This window comes from Caretta caretta, chromosome 7, assembly GCF_965140235.1.
Source record: "Caretta caretta isolate rCarCar2 chromosome 7, rCarCar1.hap1, whole genome shotgun sequence".
Classification (NCBI taxonomy): domain Eukaryota; kingdom Metazoa; phylum Chordata; order Testudines; family Cheloniidae; genus Caretta; species Caretta caretta.
Window position 1 is genome coordinate 94,261,687 of NC_134212.1, and position 18,623 is coordinate 94,280,309.

At 37.5% G+C, this 18,623-nt stretch overlaps 1 protein-coding gene across 3 annotated transcripts in view; it reads left to right on the forward strand.

The window, feature by feature from the left end:
- MYOF (myoferlin) overlaps positions 1-17,329 on the forward strand; it is a 109,270-nt gene extending 91,941 nt beyond the window's left edge. For 2 of the 3 annotated variants that reach the window (XM_048858413.2, XM_075130960.1), the window contains 16 exons: positions 924-935; positions 2,193-2,291; positions 3,358-3,483; positions 6,389-6,544; positions 6,677-6,768; positions 7,772-7,942; positions 8,501-8,649; positions 8,919-9,058; positions 10,793-10,881; positions 10,974-11,069; positions 12,235-12,376; positions 12,779-12,878; positions 14,119-14,312; positions 15,558-15,667; positions 16,045-16,192; positions 16,755-17,329. In XM_048858413.2, the coding sequence (XP_048714370.2) occupies positions 924-935; positions 2,193-2,291; positions 3,358-3,483; positions 6,389-6,544; positions 6,677-6,768; positions 7,772-7,942; positions 8,501-8,649; positions 8,919-9,058; positions 10,793-10,881; positions 10,974-11,069; positions 12,235-12,376; positions 12,779-12,878; positions 14,119-14,312; positions 15,558-15,667; positions 16,045-16,192; positions 16,755-16,790 (1,860 nt within the window). In that variant the 3' untranslated portion in view covers positions 16,791-17,329. Of the gene's footprint in view, positions 1-923; positions 936-2,192; positions 2,292-3,357; positions 3,484-6,388; positions 6,545-6,676; positions 6,769-7,771; positions 7,943-8,500; positions 8,650-8,918; positions 9,059-10,792; positions 10,882-10,973; positions 11,070-12,234; positions 12,377-12,778; positions 12,879-14,118; positions 14,313-15,557; positions 15,668-16,044; positions 16,193-16,754 lie in introns of those variants that run through there. The other variant, XR_007357703.2, reaches the window with a different exon arrangement.
- The last annotated feature ends 1,294 nt before the right edge of the window (positions 17,330-18,623 follow it).

Here is an 18,623-nt window from a genome sequence, read left to right on the forward strand (position 1 = left end):
GTATACTGACCTGCTATTTTCTGGATTTCTTTTGGTTTGCACAACAGTCTAATTATAATACCTCTAAATTAGAACACAACGGGTGATATAAACACAGAAAATCACTAGCGGTAATCATTGCTTCCAAATAAGTCTGGTACAGTATTTGCTCTTCATGGAAAATTCTTATTCATAATGTAAATTATATAATTAATTTTGCGATTGTGAAAGTTGTTGCAAGTATTTATAATTCTTCACATTTTTTCAGACTCCGGATTGTCCACAATTTTTAAAGCTGCAAATTGGCAATAAAAAGACAAACAAAAAGACTTGTGAGCATTAGCAACTATTTTATAATCATGTACAGAGTAAAATATGAGCGTCTTCAAAAAGAGCAAAACAACCCAAATTACTGTGTGTGTGTGTGTGAAGATCCTTTGGAACAAAATCTCCATGGAATTAAAAATCATTACGTTTGATTTAGATATAGTCCTGGACCCACTTGTAAGTGAACCAACCAAGCAAAGTATGGGCCAGATCCTGCACTCCTCCTTGCACACCCAAAAAAAATCAGTGAAAGTGGGTGTGAGAGGAATGCTGCGTTGGGTCCCACGAGAGTATAACTACACTCTCACACATTTTCTCTGTTTAGTTTTTTAAATATTGTTACAAGAACCAAAACATAAATTCCCCAATTCTGACAACTTTCAACGTTTCATTGGGTATGTAATAAATACTATAGTTCAACAAATAAAGCAACAAATCATGTCTGAATAATTCCTAAATAAGTAAGTTAAACATGTTGTGAAATATAAAACTTATATATGAAAACTGAATTTTCCTTCTTTATCACCTGACCCCAATGTAAAACACTATAAACCCTGTTTTTTATTTACCCTCTTTTTTTGTTTTGCTCTTTTTTATGAACGGATCCTTATGAGCAGCTTACAGAAAAGGTAATTACAATGTTCTTTATTTATAATGGCATAGTGCTTTCTTGTAGGTCAAAGCTCCAGGTAGAAACCAGTACGTTAACTTTGTATTCTGGCTTTGGTACTTTTAAGGGGGTGGAGGAGGGATTTGTAACTTTTGAAAAACATCAAAATAAAATGCTGCCTGCACTTTGTGACCAGAATGAAAAATTTAGGAAAATTATGCAAAATGGAAATGTAAGCTTCCACATAGTCCAAGAGTTATTCAAAACAGATTTGTTGATTTGAGTAACACTAATCACTTCTATAAATGCCACAATCCTTTCGTATTTTTCATAGTTTTTATTCATTGTAAACATAATACTACCTAGATTTTTTTCTTGAGTGATTATTTTTTAGAAATAACAGGTGACTTTCACTGTCTAATCCCTATAGAGTTAGATACACAACATATCTATGGTAAGATACTGATAAAATAATTGAAAGAAACTGTTAAAATTATTTCCTTGCTCACTATAATGGTGCAGCACTAGGACAATATACATTTTTTTTTGCACACCGTTGTGAAGTATAAGGGGAAAGAAAAGTGAGGTAATAGTTTCCAGAATTCATTGATGGTTTCACTACTCCTTCCTAATGGACATATCCTGTAGACTTTACTCTGACAAAACTCCCCTTGAAGTCAATAGGCCAGATCCTCCGCAAGTGTAAAGGCAGCATAGCTATATTGACTTTAGTGGAGTGATACCAATTTACACCAGCTGAGGATCTGGACCAATGTAATTCTAACTGTATCAGTATTATTGAAATCAATAGGAGTTTTACCAGTCTCCGGACTGATGTATTTAACTCCCATACAAAAGAATTTTATGACCTGTTTACTCTAGGTATTATGAATAAATTAAATGTATGTAATTTGAAGGAGAGAGAGTCACCACAGTATCTAGAATTCATTGCAATAGCCAGTACGCCTAGATTGCTGTGGCGAGGTGCATATTCAAGAAGAAGGGCCAGACCAAGTAGTACGTGCTGCTGTAGGCAGGATGCTAGACAAGACAGATCATTGGTAAGATCCGGTATTGTAATTCCTATGCGTTAAGACAGACAGTTTAGCCCTAACTTTAAATTTCATTGCTCTCTTTTTGATTCAGACCTTTATTATTATTTGAATAATAGTTTTTGTTATACATTTAATTAGTCATTGCATCTGTCTTATAGATGATAGAAAGAGACTGGAGTTCATTCTTGTCTACTACTAAAATGGATTTTTCTTTTTTTAAGGAAGAAGAAACTGTTGATTGGTGGAGCAAATTTTACGCTTCAACAGGAGAGCATGAAAAATGTGGACAATATATTCAAAAAGGATATGACACTTTAAAGGTACTATATAAAAAAATTGAAGGGACGTGTTTTGGTAGGTCAAAATATTCTCTCTTTTTGACATATAATTATTTTTATGTGATTGTTAGTCTCCAAAACAAGTCTTGTCTTTTCACATTGCCATAATTGTAAGCAATCCAACCTCATCGTAAGTTTCATCTGACTTCTCTCCAAAATATCATGCTGTGCATAACAGAACTTGAACAGTGAAACTGGTGGTTTTTGCACAGCCCCTAAATGGATTGGAGTCAATTTCCCATTTTCACCTGGTCAAAACAAGAGACATATAGATGTCTATCTACCTGATATGTTGGTTCATAAATAGTTAAGTATCTCAATACCAGATGCAACCACAAATAAATGCAAGCACCTAACTGCCTGTAATTATTCTGGGCATGCAAACAAGGAAGCCAAGATAAAGATAAGACCCTTAATATCCTTCTGATTTTAATATTAGTAAGGAAAGTTGTGACTCTTCCCAGATCAAATTTGTCACTATTTATGCCAAAGGGCATGTGAGGAGGAGAGGGGAAGGGAGTAAAAGGTGTTCCAGAAAGGTCTTGCAGTTTTTTCCTTTATTGACAAGACACAGATATTAATGGCTTGATCTTGCACCATTGATCTCAATAGGAGTTTTACCATTGATTTCTTTGGAGAAACGCTCAGAAGCACATTGATGGAGTCTGCAGTTCTGTATGTTTAAATTAATATTTTTCTTGGTGCATTGGTGTAAGTTGGAGCCAGAAATATCCTTTCTAAGACCTCTCCCACTTTTTCATGTATACACCTATGGGGGCACAAGTGAGTTTGAGGTTGTGGAATGCAGTTGATTCAGGTTTTGATTAAGACACAAGTGGGGATTGGCAGCACAAGAAACAACTCACATTTTCCAAATAGATTCTGTTCTTCTCCCCCTGTAAAGAGGTAAGAGTGCAAATAATACTGAATGGTTTTGTGCCCGATCTCCTAAGTGGAGTACAGCTTTGCTACACCAAAACGATGCGAGCTATTTAATGGACCTGGTGAATGTGTTAAATTTTTAAATGTCACTTCAATTTTACTTTAGGTGTATGATTGTGAATTGGAGAATGTACCTGAATTTAAGCACCTGACAGACTTCTGTGATACATTTAAGTTGTACAGAGGCAAATCAGAGGACAATGATGACCCTTCAGTGGTAGGAGAATTTAAGGTAAAAAAAAAAAGGGGGGGGAATCCTATTGTTGTACCAGAAATGAAAAAGTAACCAAATGCTGGATGTAGCCCTTTGAATGTATCACTTGCACATACATTGAGACTACTCCTGTGCCAGACACTTTCTGTTTGATTCTGAGAGATGCACTGCACCCACCACTCCTACTCAAACTCTGATTCAGCAAACCACTGCAGCATGTGCTTGAATACATTCCTATTCAGCAAAACACTTTGAGCTTGCTGAAGTCCCGCTGACTTCCTTAGGACATAACCATGTGTATAAGTGCCTTGCTAAATAGGAATGTTTGCCTGAGTGGAAAATGCAGGTGCTCAGAGTCTCTAAGGATCAGGCCCTTTCCTTTCAGTGGCATAGTGGGGGAACAACATAGCATATATCCCCCTCCTGCAGAGATACTTGCATGTTAATTCAGAGGACCAGTGCTGCACGGGCATATGTTGAGAAGCATGTTATTTTCCCATGGTGACTGCTTAGACAGGAAGCTGCCCTAATACTGTGGTTTTGAAATAATAGGTTTAAAAGAAAAAGTTCAGCTAACCCCTCCCCCTGCCAAAAACCATTCTGCTGTATCTGTTAAAAATACATTTTACATTATTATATAGTTAAAGGAAATAACAGGCCAGATTGTCAACTAGAGTGAATAAGTTTAGCTCAATTGGAGTTCAATGGAGGAAGGCCATTTCACATCAACTGAGGACATGGTATGCAGTCTCTATTTTAATATAATGAAGGCATATAAAGTGAAATTCTGGCCTCACTGAAGTTGATAGCAAAACTTCCACTGACTTTCAGAGGGGTCAGGATTTTACGCATAATGTTTCTCAGTCAGGTGTACTTTTGGAATCGAATCCGAGACAGCTTATGTACTCCATTCTGCACTCTTTTTGTGGCTTTGTTCACAAATTATAAAGGTAAACATTAGGGCTGTCAAGTGATTAATCACACTGTTAAACAATAATAAAATACCATTTATTTAAATATTTTTGGATGTTTTCTACATTTTCAAATATATTGATTTCAATTACAACACAGAATACAAAGTGTACAGTGCTTTATATTTATATTTTTGATTACAAGTATTTGCACTGTAAAAAAACAAAATAAATAGTATTTTTCAATTCACCTCATACAAGTACTGTACTGCAATCTCTTTATCATGAAAGTTGAACTTACAAATGTAGAATTATATACAAAAAAACTGCATTCAAAAATAAAACAATGTAAAATTTTAGAGCCTGCAAATCCACTCAGTCCTACTTCTTATTCAGCCAATTGCTGAGACAAACAAGTTTGTTTACCATTGCAGGAGATAATGCTGCCCACTTCTTGTTTACAATGTCACCTTAAAGTGAGAACAGGTGTTTGCATGACACTGTTATAGCCAGTGTCGCAAGATATTTAGGAGCCAGATGTGCTAAAGATTCATGTCCCTTTATACTTCAACCATCATTCTATTGGACATGCGTCCATGCTGATGATAGGTTCTGCTCAATAATAATCCAAAGCAGTGCAGATAGACGTATTTTCATTTTCATCATCTGAATCAGATCCACCAGCAGAAGATTGATTTTCTTTTTTGGTGGTTTAGATTCTGTAGTTTCTGCATTGGAGTGTTGCTCTTTTAAGACTTCTGAAAGCATGCTCCACATTGTGTCCCTCTCAGATTTTGGAAGGCACTTCAGATTCTTAAACCTTGGGTCAGTTAGAAATCGCACACTGATTCCTTCTTTGCATTTTGTGAAAACTACAGTGAAAGTGTTCTTAAAATGAACAGCATGTGCTGGGTCATCATCAGAGACTGCTATATGGGAAATATATGGCAGAATGTGGGTAAAACAGAGCAGGGGACATACAATTCTCCCCCAAGGAGTTCACTCACAAATGTAATTAACAAATTTTTTTTAACGAGCATCATCAGCATGGAAGCATGTCCGCTGATATGATGGCCGAAGCACGAAGGGCCATACGATTGTTTAGCATATCTGGCATGTAAATACCTTGCAATGCCAGCTACAAAAATGCCATGCAAATGCCTGTTCTCACTTTGTGGTGACATTGTAAATAAGAAGAGGGTGGCATTATCTCCTGTAAATGTAAACAAATTTGTTTGTCTTAGCAATTGGCTGAACAAGAAGTAGGACTTGTAGGCTCTGAAGTTTTGCATTGTTTTGTTTTTGACGGCAGTTATGTAACAAAAAAGATCTACATTTGTAAGTTGTACTTTCACAAAAAAAAATTGCCCTATGGTACTTGTCTGGGGTGAACTGAAAAATACTATTTCTTTTGTTTATCATTTTTACAGTGCAAATATTTGTAATAAAAAATAATATACACTTTGATTTCAATTACAACACAGAATATAATATATATGAAAATATAGAAAAACATCCAAAATATTTAATAAATGTCAATTGGTATTCTATTGTTTAACAGTGCAATTAAAACTATGATTAATCACGATTCATTTTTTTGAGTTAATCACGAGTTAACTGCGATTCATTGACAGCCCTAGTAAAAATATTTTCAATGTGATTTATACACAGAAGGAAACCAGCAGAGGTATCTTTGGAATGGTGAAATACACATAAACACACTGGGCTAGATCCTCAACTGGAGTAAATCAGCATAGATCCACTAAAATCAAAAGAGCTACACAGATTTAAACCAGCTGAGGATCTAACCTTCTATATATTACGGGCTTGATCCAAAGCCCACTGACATCAATGGAAAGACTCCAATTGACTTCAACAGGCAAGATCAGGATCTAATTTTTGTGCGCATATGCAAAGCAGTCCCTCCCTAAAGCAGGAGATGGACAAGATAAACCTAGCAAAAGGTCTCCTCTGTCTCTAACTTGTATGATTCTGGTACATATTCTTTTTAGGGTTCCTTTAGAATCTATCCATTATCAGATGATCCTGCTGTACCAGTTCCTCCGCGTCAATTCCGTGAGTTACCAGAGAGCGGATCTCAGGAGTGCATTGTGCGAATTTATATCGTTAGAGCATTAGCTCTCCAACCCCAGGATAACAATGGGCTGGTGAGACTCTTTACTTTTATGAGGTTCAGGAGCTAACTTTGTGCTTAAGAACTCAGTGATACCAAGAAAAATTGGCACATGAAAAAAAAGTAATTACCTAACAGTATTGTTTCCCATCTTGTTTCCATACAGTGTGATTCTTATATAAAAATAACCTTAAGTAAAAAAGTAATTGAAGACAGGGATCATTATGTTCCCAATACTCTCAACCCAGATTTTGGCAGGTAACTCATTTTCTGATGGTTTTTTATCTGGTGTTTTCTAGAGTGTTTTTATAATCTCTGTCCATGAATAAATCATCACGTCACCATCATACCTTCAGTTCTACACTGCACTCATCTTATTTTTATGTATTTTCTAAACTCCCTGACACCCTATTCACAATTGGATGCTGGCTCTTTATTAGGGCCCACTTTTATAAAATTCTGAGCATCTCCAGAAATATGCCGATCCCCCTGCTCTTCTTTTGAAGTCAATGGAACCTGCATGTGCTCAGCGCCTCTATGGATTTAGGTACTTAACTTTAGGCACCCAAGTCTGAACAATTTGGCCATAATTTTTAAGACTGTAAATGTGTTTTCACTGTACATATAAAGAAGTGCTCTATATATATTGTGAATTGCTAATAGACATCTACATTGCTTGTGAGTTTTCTTTACTTTATAACAATCTGAAATCTGTTAGAAAGTATGTGCGATGGGGACACAGTGTGACTTGTATAAGAGAGTGTATGTCTCAGATGTTTTGATATTTATGCCACCCAAAACCACAAATTAGATGAAGAAGTTTTGCAAAGAGGAAACTGAGAATAATCATCACAATTACGGATTGGCAAGGTGAAACTCTTAACGTTTCTGTGCATACAAAAAACATGGATTAATAACAGTGAATTCTGCAAAGTAGCTATCAGGCCCCAGACAAGGGTCTTTAAAGGGCATTCCCTAAACTGTTGATAGCTGTTGTTTATGTTCCAACTCTGGCTGCATATGATTACAACGATTCTAAAAAATCTGCAGGAGGCATGGGTAGGATCCTTAAAGCCACAGTGCCCATATGAACACACACAGATTTAGTAATGTGTGTAGGCACACTGCAAAACAGCAATGGTAACTCTAATTTTAGGACTATCAGCACCAATGGTATTTCTTTAAATTTCTTAAAAAATTACTACTTCTCAGAAATGAACTTTCATGACCATTAATATTTAACTGGACCTTGTACATTTAGAATGTATGAACTCAGCTGCTTCTTGCCTCAAGAAAAGGATCTGAAAATTTCAGTCTATGATTATGATATACTGACCCGTGATGAAAAAGTTGGTGAAACCATCATTGATCTTGAGAACAGGTTCCTTTCTCGCTTTGGAGCTCATTGTGGCATACCACAGCAGTACTGCATGTAAGTCACGCTTTTGTCTCCTCAAACATTGTGCCAGTAAAGTAAGATCTCCAATCATTGAAAAAGCCAGGCTTTCTTCACTATCGTTTGGTTGTAATAGAAAATGCTAAGGACTCTCTGCTACCTGTTTTGTGTACCTGTAGAATCATTTACATTCTAAAGAAAAACTGCAATTTTTTAGAAAGAGTCTGCAAAAACTGTTACTCCACACATTCTTAGGCAGATTCTTTCTTTAGATGCAGCCTTTTGTTAGTGGATACAGAGAGAGAACATGTAATCCAATTATCTGACAAACACAGGGCATTCAATACAGAAACATGAGTTTCATGAAGATGAATTTGCTGTAACGATTTCTCCTTTCCCAATATATAGAGATGGGTCTTAAAACAACACATATGAGTAACTTTAACTGACCTTGAATGGAATTTTATCTTTATAAAACCCTCACTAATACAGCAAAGTCAAATGGCAAAATTTCGCTATCGCATTTTTTATATTTTTTAGGGGGAAACCAGTATATAGTGTACTAATTCCAAGATGTGCTCTATTTCCTAAAAGCTCAGGTGTAAATACCTGGCGAGATCAACTGAAACCAACACACATGTTGCAAAATATAGCCAGGTTTAAAGGCTACTCTCCTCCTATCCTCTCAGAAAATGGAAGCAGGATTAACTATGGAGGACAAGACTACACCTTGGAGGAATTTGGTGAGCTCATTGCTATTTATTGCATGTTTATCTCTTTTGAATTCACAGATTTATAGAAATAAAAAACTTTAAATTATAACAATGTGAAGAATAAGAGTAAAAAACAAGTACATTTTGTACTAAAGTTTGCATTCTCTCTCTGCATGGACAGGTAAATACAAGAATGGTTGCAGTTTGTTTGATTTTGAAAAGTATGAATACAGTCAATTACTAAATGCAATTCTGGGTCATGAATTCAGCCCTTTTTCAGTTCTTTCTTTTTATTTCAGAGACTAACAAAAAATTGCATCAGCACCTTGGGCCGAGTGAAGAGCGTCTAGCCCTTCATATCCTTAGAACCCAGGGCTTGGTCCCTGAACATGTGGAGTCAAGGACCTTATACAGCACCTTCCAGCCCAACATCTCACAAGTACTATAAACTGGTTTCACCTTTGATTTCTGCGATGCAGAACGCTAGCATGCCTACATTTATAGCACATGGTGCTACTATAATTGGGGGTGGGTGAGGGAAAAAGGGTAGCACAGAGTATTATTGTGCCCAGATACTAGGGCATGGTCACATTAGGAAGGGATTACATAGAATGGAATTTTATTCTGTTGTGATCACCCCAGATGGACTTATCACACACCAAAGGAGTGGGAGAAGGGAATGAACATCTATTTTCAGGGACCGTACTGAGTGCCACTCCAATAGCAAGGGAGTGAGCCTAATCCAGTGGTTTGGAAGTCATCCTTTTCCATTGATACCAAACTTGTTACCATTGTGAAATTCCACCAGGTTGATAAATTTGCAACCATAAAGGCTCTTAGTTTGAACTTCCGGTACCAGACTGTGTTCCCACAACTGGAAAATCTTTTATCTCACAAATAGAGCTCATGACAGTGACAACCAGATTATCCACCACACAGTCAAGAAACTAACTACAAGACAAGAAAGTAGCTAAGGGGATGGTTTGCAAAGCCTCCAGAGAGGCTGTTTCACCAGGTTTGTGTGTGTGAATTTCATTGGGTAGGAGTGAAAGGAGGGGAGGAGTTTTTGTGCCAGTAACATTTGCAAAATTTCTTCTATTTTCACAGCAAACTATTTAGTCTGATAAAAAGCTTGAGAGAAATGCGAATCACAGTGTATTAATAAGGACTAACAACGCATTCATTCAGTTCACCTAGGGTGAAACCCCATTCAAGTCAATGGGAATTTTGCCATTGACTTCAATGGAGCCAGGATTCTACCCCAAGTGTCTATGCCAGTTTCATTCAGGGTAGACTGTGCTGGAGGGTCCTCAGATGTAAAGTCCACTAGGACTGCCAGGGAAATGCACTGGTTGATCCCATCCCTGCTGCAGCCTCTGCCCCCTCATGGAGCCCCCCAGAGGACATTAAAACTGGCTTGCCCCAGAGGAACCCTCAAGGGGATTATTGGTGCAAATTCACCTGACTTTACTTGACAGTGGATCCTCTTCAGAGTACAGTGACCCGTGTTGGCACAGCAAAGTTTAAATTGCACCTTCTTGTGCCAGCGGGATGAATCGAACCCTTACTCTCCAGCATTCACTAATTACAAGTAGGTGCTCTATACAGCAAGTCCTACATCCACCAAGAAAGGCGTTCATGAGAGGCATTGGAGAGAATGTATAGCTTCTTGTTATGGTTGAGGGGTTACTGACAATGAAATAGACTTTCAGTGGGAATAGAGCAGAAATCTACTATGGTCACATTTTGGCCTTTTAAAACTAATAAGGAAGATAATCTCGTCTAGCTAAGAAGTGCTTCAAGGGTAGGGACCTGTTACCCATGCAACATAGGCCATCTGCTCTAAAACATGAGGCACATTTGTGGGGCCACATAATGTCATAAAACAAAATAGCAATTGTGAGTCCTATGATTTCAAAGTTTGTACAAACTGAGGGCCCAACCTTGCTCTGATTAAGGACAGTGGGAACTTTGGTATTGCCGTTAGTAGGAGACGGTCCTGGCCCCAGGACTGCTGCTAAAATTAGTTCTAGAGGCACTTACAGACTTCTGGGCACCATCTCAGGCTCTGCACAGCCTAGTATCCTGGGGTTCAATCAGAATTTTCACACCTGCATGTTTTTTAAACATGTAACCAACAAAAATTTCTTACTTGACTTCTTCACAAATGCAGGGAAAGCTTCAGATGTGGGTGGATGTTTTCCCCAAAAGCTTGGGACCTCCTGGCCCTCCCTTCAACATCAATCCCCGCAAAGCCAAGAAGTGAGTAGCCGTGCATTGGTTGTGCACTGTACAGACCTTGGTGCACAGACTGGGCCAATTCACTCTCTTTCCCCAATCATCTTCTCTCTCAGGTACATCATGCGGGTGATTATTTGGAACACAAAGGATGTCATTCTGGACGAAAAAAGTATCACGGGGGAAGAAATGAGTGACATCTATGTGAAAGGGTAAGGGTGCCCTCTCTCTGACCTGCTCATGTGAGGGTATTTAATGAGATCTTTAAAATGTCTAAATCTTACATCCAGTACCTGTCATAAAACCACAAATAAAATAATCACATGCAAAGCCCAGCGCTGGCATGGTCTAAGTATAACTTCCGGGTTGTGAGATAAAGCCTAACTAAATAACCAGTAGTGTGATAAACTGGAAGTTGATTCTAGTTGGAAATATGTCTACAGATGGGAAAGGATTAAAACTGTAACTTGGTGCCTGTATCTTAACACCTGGCAATCCTGGTTATTGAGAGTTTCCTTGACTACCAGCTAATGGAGGAAAGGGTGCTGAAGTGGGTGAGTGTCTCTCTCGAAATTCCATTCTGGACTTGAGAAAGTTTAATCAAAACTGTTATTTCCATGATAAGTTTTGATTTAGACAAATCTGCATTTTCCGACAAAAAAAATTTAGTCAAATTCCTGAGCAGCTCTAGTAATTAATCTGGGGCACTCACTGCCATAAGATCTCCTCAAGGGCTACACGGCAGCCGGGAGGTCTGATTCCCAGATCATGTGGACATACATGGACTAGCTCTGCTCACATTAGTTTGCTAAAATTAGCAGTGTAGCAGTGGCAACATGGGTAGCGGTTCAGGCTAGCTACCGGAGTACAGTCTCACTCAACCCCCTGGGGACATACTTGGGCAGCTAGCCTAAGTTGTCACAGTCACATTGCTAACCTTGCGTGCTATCTCTCACAAGTACATCTACCCTAGCTGGGAATCACACCTTCCAGCTGCTGTGTAGACATAGCGTATGGCTAAGTAGGATTCACAAAGGATTTGGCATTTATTAGATATGAAAATAAACACGTTAGATAGGAAAAAAACGTATTAGGGATAAACAGACTCATGCTCCACAGCTACCACTAAGTACTAACAGGATATTGGAGAGATGGACCAAAGGTTATTTTAGGATGGCAATTCCTAGATGTTCCTATTTACACTGCTGAAATGGGTCCAAACTGAAAGGGCCAAAAATGTGTGCATCAGTCTCCAGCGTTTTACAATACAAATCCTATACCTCACGTTTGTAATCACTGCAAAATGTTGTTGCAATATAAACAAGCACTAATAAGGTTAGCTGCATACCGTTAAATATAGTTGCATTTTACTTTCAGCTGGATGCCTGGCAATGAAGAAAATAAGCAGAAAACAGATGTGCACTATAGGTCACTGGATGGTGAAGGGAATTTTAACTGGAGATTTATTTTCCCTTTTGAATATCTTTCAGCTGAGCAACTCTGTAAGGTCTCTAAAAAGGTACGGTTTCTCTAGATTTCAATATAAAGAATTCATATACTCATTAGTCTGTAATAAAGCATTTTGAGCTAAATTCTGCCCTCAGTTACATTTGTCCATTAAAGAGTTGTATGTGCATAGCTGAGGGCACAATTGGGCCCCGTAAGTTGATTTTGCACAGTAAGGGACCCGGCCAATGGGCCTTACTCAAGCAAACTGCCATTGAGCTCAATGGGTACAAATCGGTCCTTAGTTACGAGAAGCAACTCCCAACCCAGTAGGAGTTTTCTGTTGGCAACGAGGGCAGGATTGGGTCCTAAAATCCACATGTATGAAATCTGTTGGTAAGATCAGAATGCTACTTTGCATTTTCAATCCATAACACATTAAAGATGTTTTTAACAGAAATTATTTTATTCTTAGGAGCATTTTTGGAGTCTCGACAAAACAGAATTCAGAATCCCACCCAAAGTGATCATTCAGATATGGGATAACGACAAGTTCTCCTTGGATGACTACCTAGGTATGACTTTCACAGCTAAGAATCATCATCATTGGAAAGTGAGAGATCAGAAATGAACATTTGCAAGTTGCAGCAGGACCAAATTTTCAAATGGACCACTACCAAGTGTCCATTTGTGCATGTATATTTTTGTATCCTAATACCCCTTGTGCATGCAGTTTTTGTACACCATCATTTGTCATCACAAATGATGGTATTTTGACACAAAAATTCTTCAAGCAAATCAAGCTCTGCTGTTTTTCACTCATCTAAAGTTGTATTGTGTGTACAAATGGTAGCGTGCAAAATCTGGATGGGCAGATCATTTGTGCATGAAAAGTTGCATGCACACAAATGGAGGCAGGGTGGAGGCCCTCTTTGAAAATGTAACCCTTTACATATCTTCAGATTGTTCATTCAGAGGGAGAGGTGATTTGATTAAGACTGCCTTCTTCAGAATCCTCGATCTCAGTGTTGGTATTTCCTGCTGAGTAATGTCAGCATTTCTTCACTATTTAACATACTGAAAAAATCAGACTCTTTGTGCAGTGCACAATATACCAGGCTTCCTTACAGAACTACTTCCCCCAACACTCTGACATTTGAATTCTGATCTGAATTTTGCTGCTTGAACCAAGTGGAATCTTGAGGCCAGATCCTGGAATGCACAGAATACAGATCAGGAGGTGTCATGCAAAGGCATTGTAAAGCTCATCTCCAATACTGCTGCTACACTGCACAGGGCTGACCTCCCTGCACCATGTTAGAGTAGCCCTCAGGATGCTCTGAGTTTATGCTGTGCTGCAAACAGCTACAAGGAGCTGAAAACACAACTGAAAATTGGCTCTCTCATGCTGCTAAACTACTAAATCATATCATTCAATACCAGAGATGTGTGCGTGATGTTTTCTTTAATTCTGCCCAGTGAGTTTTACTGACAGCACCAGTTTAAGACTAACAGTGTGTGTGTTTAGGAGTCCTTACAGGACTCTCACTTCCCAGACATACACCTGGATCAATGCACTTTAGTCCTGGCCAGCAGCATTCTTGCTATTCTACTTCACGGCTTATTGTAAGGAGAAATCACCATATATACCATATGTTTAATGTTTTAGATGTACAGAACATATGTCCACAAGGGTCAGACTGAAACCAGATAAGTCATTTTATGTATGGTCCTAGTAAGATTTGACTGAAACCACTATGCTGTTTGGCCAGCTGTGTTATACAAAATGCTTTTCTCTTTCACTTTCTCGGGTAGGTTTTGTTGAACTTGATTTACACAACACAGTTATTCCAGCAAAAGTTCCTGAAAAATGCAGTATAGACATGATTCCAGAATACAAGGCAAACAACCCTCTCAAGGCTCCCAAGACTGTCTCACTCTTCGAACAGAAATCCATGAAGGGGTGGTGGCCATGTTACAAAGAAAAGGACGGCTCGCGTGTTTTGGCAGTACGATTATTTCCTTGTATAAAGTACCTCACTTGTTATGCTTACTCCCTGTTTTTTCCGATGATACTTGGACTCCCCTGCAGCTGAGCTCCTTTGAAGATCTGAATAGCTTTAGTGGGCATTAAGCTTTCAAGCTTATAGACAGATGGACCATTGGGGGTATTAATACACACAGAACGTTTGGAAGATTTGTTTGGTGGGGAAGTTAAGTACTTTAAAAGTACTTTTGAATGGTTTTAGTATTTAATATTAAGTACTTCTTAATCTCACATAGAATTCAGAAAAATATTGAACTAGAATCATTCTGGTTATATCCCCATTAAAGCCACTCAAGTTATTCTAGGGATGAGTTTAGCTCATTATGTCTGACTAGGAGTAGTTGGCTCCTTTGTACATGTGGAGTACAGTAAGGGGGAAAGCTTGAAACCAAAGCTTTTTATGACATTGCAAATATAATTTGTAGTTAATGAAGCCGGACTATTTGCTTGAGCATCAGGCCAATAAAACTGTAAAGGTCAGTAACTATACCTGGCTCATGAGGAACTATTTTTATCCTTTAACTGCGTAAAGGTGGCTAAGGGTGTGATTCTTCAAATGCTTATGCACAAGAGCAGCTCTAAACAGTAGTAGTAAAACTGAATTCACAAGATTACTCATATGAGCAAGTGTTTGCAGGCTCAGGCCTTACGAACGTATGTTTACCACTGGCCTCTACTGATTAGAGTATCAGACTTTTTCAAATGTATCCGATTATTTCTTTCTAATGACTTGCCTATAAACCCTAATACTGGGATGAGGTAGATGATGAAAATATAACTATTCACCAATACTGAACTGATTTTTTTTAAATGTTTCCAGCAGCCTTATATAGGGTGAGATTTTTATTAATTATGAAGAAACACAGACCTGGGCTTGTCATTGGAAGAAAAGTTGAATTTTTTCTTTCACATTATAAACAATACATTTTGAGGATATGAACCAAGCATATAGCTTGGAATCCGCCCTGGGGATGGATTACCAAACACATGCTGTATGTGTCTACATTTTTAACTCCAGATTGGGATGTTGTAACATTGTCATAATCCAGAAACACATTTTGAGGTAGCAACTGGAGGAAAATAAGAAGAGGGAGCTTATCCAAAACTGTACAAGGAGATTTAAAGCCAAAACAAACACTTTACATGCTGTTTAAGTAAAATGTTTATATGTGATGTCATATGTTTAACATGTCTTCATTTACTGAAGGGTAAAGTTGAGATGACTCTGGAAGTCCTCAACGAAAAAGAGGCTGATGAAAGGCCAGCTGGTAAAGGAAGAGATGAACCCAACATGAACCCCAAATTAGACCTACCAAAGTGAGATATATTTTTTTCTTTAGTTACTTTGAAGGATACTGCGAGACCCACATACAAACTAAAAAATATTGTTTACGAATGCCACATTTGACAAATGATGCTTCAGATGTCAGCTGTAATTTGCCAAACTTTATAGATAGAAGGCGATTTTGTTTCTATCTTACAGTTCTTTCCATATGCATCCGAATAAAAATGCAACATATTTTCTGTATAGTTGTGCAAATTTAATGAAACTGTCTTTTAGACAAATCAATTATCTATCTTTTTCAACTCTATATAGTTAATTATTAATTGAACTGTGACATTAATTCTCGCACTGAAGTATTTAACTCTCCCTGTTTGTTAACATGATGAATATTGTTCCTTTCAAAATGCAGCCGACCAGAAACTTCCTTCCTTTGGTTCACAAATCCATGCAAGACAATGAAATTTATTGTGTGGCGCAGATTTAAATGGATCTTCATAGGCATTATCATCCTACTGATTGTACTCTTGTTTCTGGCGATACTCTTATATTCACTGCCGGTAGGCATTTTTAAGTGTTTCTATGTTGTTGTTCAATTGTGACATAACTCTGGCTTTAAGGTCAAAATGAGGACCTAGTCCTGCACTCGTTATTCAGTCAAGAATAACTATTGACTCTGTTTTAGTGGAGAGTGCAGGATTGGACCCTTACATCTACAACTTCTTAAAATTTAATACACTTTTCAACCTATTGATCAATTATTTATAATGTATGCACTGATGGATAGAGGATTTTGATTGGTTCTAAGCAGAAGATTCAGGCAATTAAGAAGTGCCTTAAAAGTGCTTTCTAGATTGCATTGTTGCAGGAATGCAGATAGTAGTACATATTTTGGAGACACTGGATTTCGTTCTACTTTCATTTGAAATACAGTACATTATAAACTAGATCAAACAACTATGCAATAACTTACCACAACTGTTTTTTCACCAGAATAGTTATAACATACTCTGATCTGGTTTTAATGCTATATTTGCGCTGTATAATATTGTATACGTTTAAATGTCCAGCTTATTTTTTCTGCCTCTGCTTACTGATTTTTTCTTTCTTCCTTTTTTCTAGAATTATATATCAATGAAGATTGTGAACCCAATCTAAAGAAGAGGATTTATTCTTACAGTTTGAATAGCAATAAGGTAGTTTTACCTCAGGCTGTGGACCAAATTCAGCAAGGCTTGCTTCTTCATGGTTTTAACCTTGTTCTCTTATATGTTCAACTAGGAAATAGATAAGGGATAGGAATTTAACCAAGGTTAGCCAAGGTTCATGGGGTCATGACTAGTGTAAAAAGTCATGTTCTATTTATGTTTTGACTTTGATAACATCTGTATGTGGTAAAATTCTGTCTTCCTTGCTTTTAAACCAGATTTTTCATAAAAATTCTCCAGTTGCTCTTATTTTTTTAAATGGATACTTTATTTTGAGAATTATTTTCTACTCTGTCTCGACTTAGTAAAAAAAACAAAACAATTACTACTTATATTTTTGTATACCAAACAAATAAAAAGTGCAATAGCGTTCTGCCATCGTATTTTGAAAAGGTCACAATATTGCTATATTAAAATCATTGTTAGAACACTGTACTTCAAACTGTATGAGCATAGAAATGAAATAAAACAATACTAAATTACTATTTACTTTGAGTGTGTTAATCAGAGTAATTTCATTATAAAAATGATTAAATACTTTACCAACAAAAGAGAGAAATCTCAAAACTGGCAAGCGTTATTATTTATTGAATGCCAGGGTGCTTGGCACTATACAAACTCACAGGAGGACATAAGTCACAAGGAGCTTACAATCTAGCTATCTTTGTTAATTGGTATAATCCTTCCTGTAACTGATATCTTTATACTCTCTGGTAAAAATAAAACAGAAAACTCTCCTACTTAACATTTCTGTCTAATTCACTCATGTCCATTTCCACTCTTGCAATTCATTTCCTGATGAACTTATTGACGAATATTTTTAGAGATGATCCTGAACTGGCACATCAGAATGGTTTGAAACCCAAACCCCAGTGTGAATCTTGTAATTGCATCTATGAGTTGAACTAGAAAACAAAATTCTAAATATCCCAGCCTAGCTCTATCTACACCAAAAAATAAAACTATTCAGACCTGAACCCAGATCCAGATTGTGATTCAAACCTGTATTTATAGCAGGCCATACTGGAACCATACATCTGAACATGCTCAAATGCTGGGAGGATATGACATCTGCTTCTGAACCTATTTCAAAGTTTTCTAATGCAGTCCCATTTCTAATTGGATCAAGACTTGTGTTGTCATTGCAGAGATGACTATCACAGCTGCTGGAATTAATGCATCAGTATTGAAAACCTCTGCAATGATTATAAGAAATGGCAAGTCTGCCACTGAGTATAGAATCATAGAATATCAGGGTTGGAAGGGACCTCAGGAGGTCATCTAGTCCAACCCCCTGCTCAAAGCAGGACCAATCCCCAACTAAATCATCAACTGCAGTAAAAGATGTTTTGTCAGTTTTCAGCAAAACTGGGCAAATGACATTGACTTAATTCCACTGAACAAACTGAAGTAAGGTTATTGCATGAAATAATTTCCAGAGTGGGAAGCAATACTGGCTGGGGTGAAACAACCAGCAGTCACCCTGTCAAAAAATAATAGCCCCTTATTTTTGGTTGTTAAGAAACCTCTTGAGAGTCTTGACCTATAAATGATAGCTCAGAGCTGGAACTAATCACCCTCCAGATGGATTGTCATAGACAAAATAACACTTTAGAAATAAGCGGCAATTGCATCAGCTAATGTCTGATCATTCGTTATTAAAATATGTCTCAATCAATGCCAGAAATCTGACAGGATAAAAATCACAGCAGGCTTGTTTTTCATTATAAGGCTAGAAAATATGTCGCTTATAAGTGTTGTAATTAGACAAGCATTTAACTTT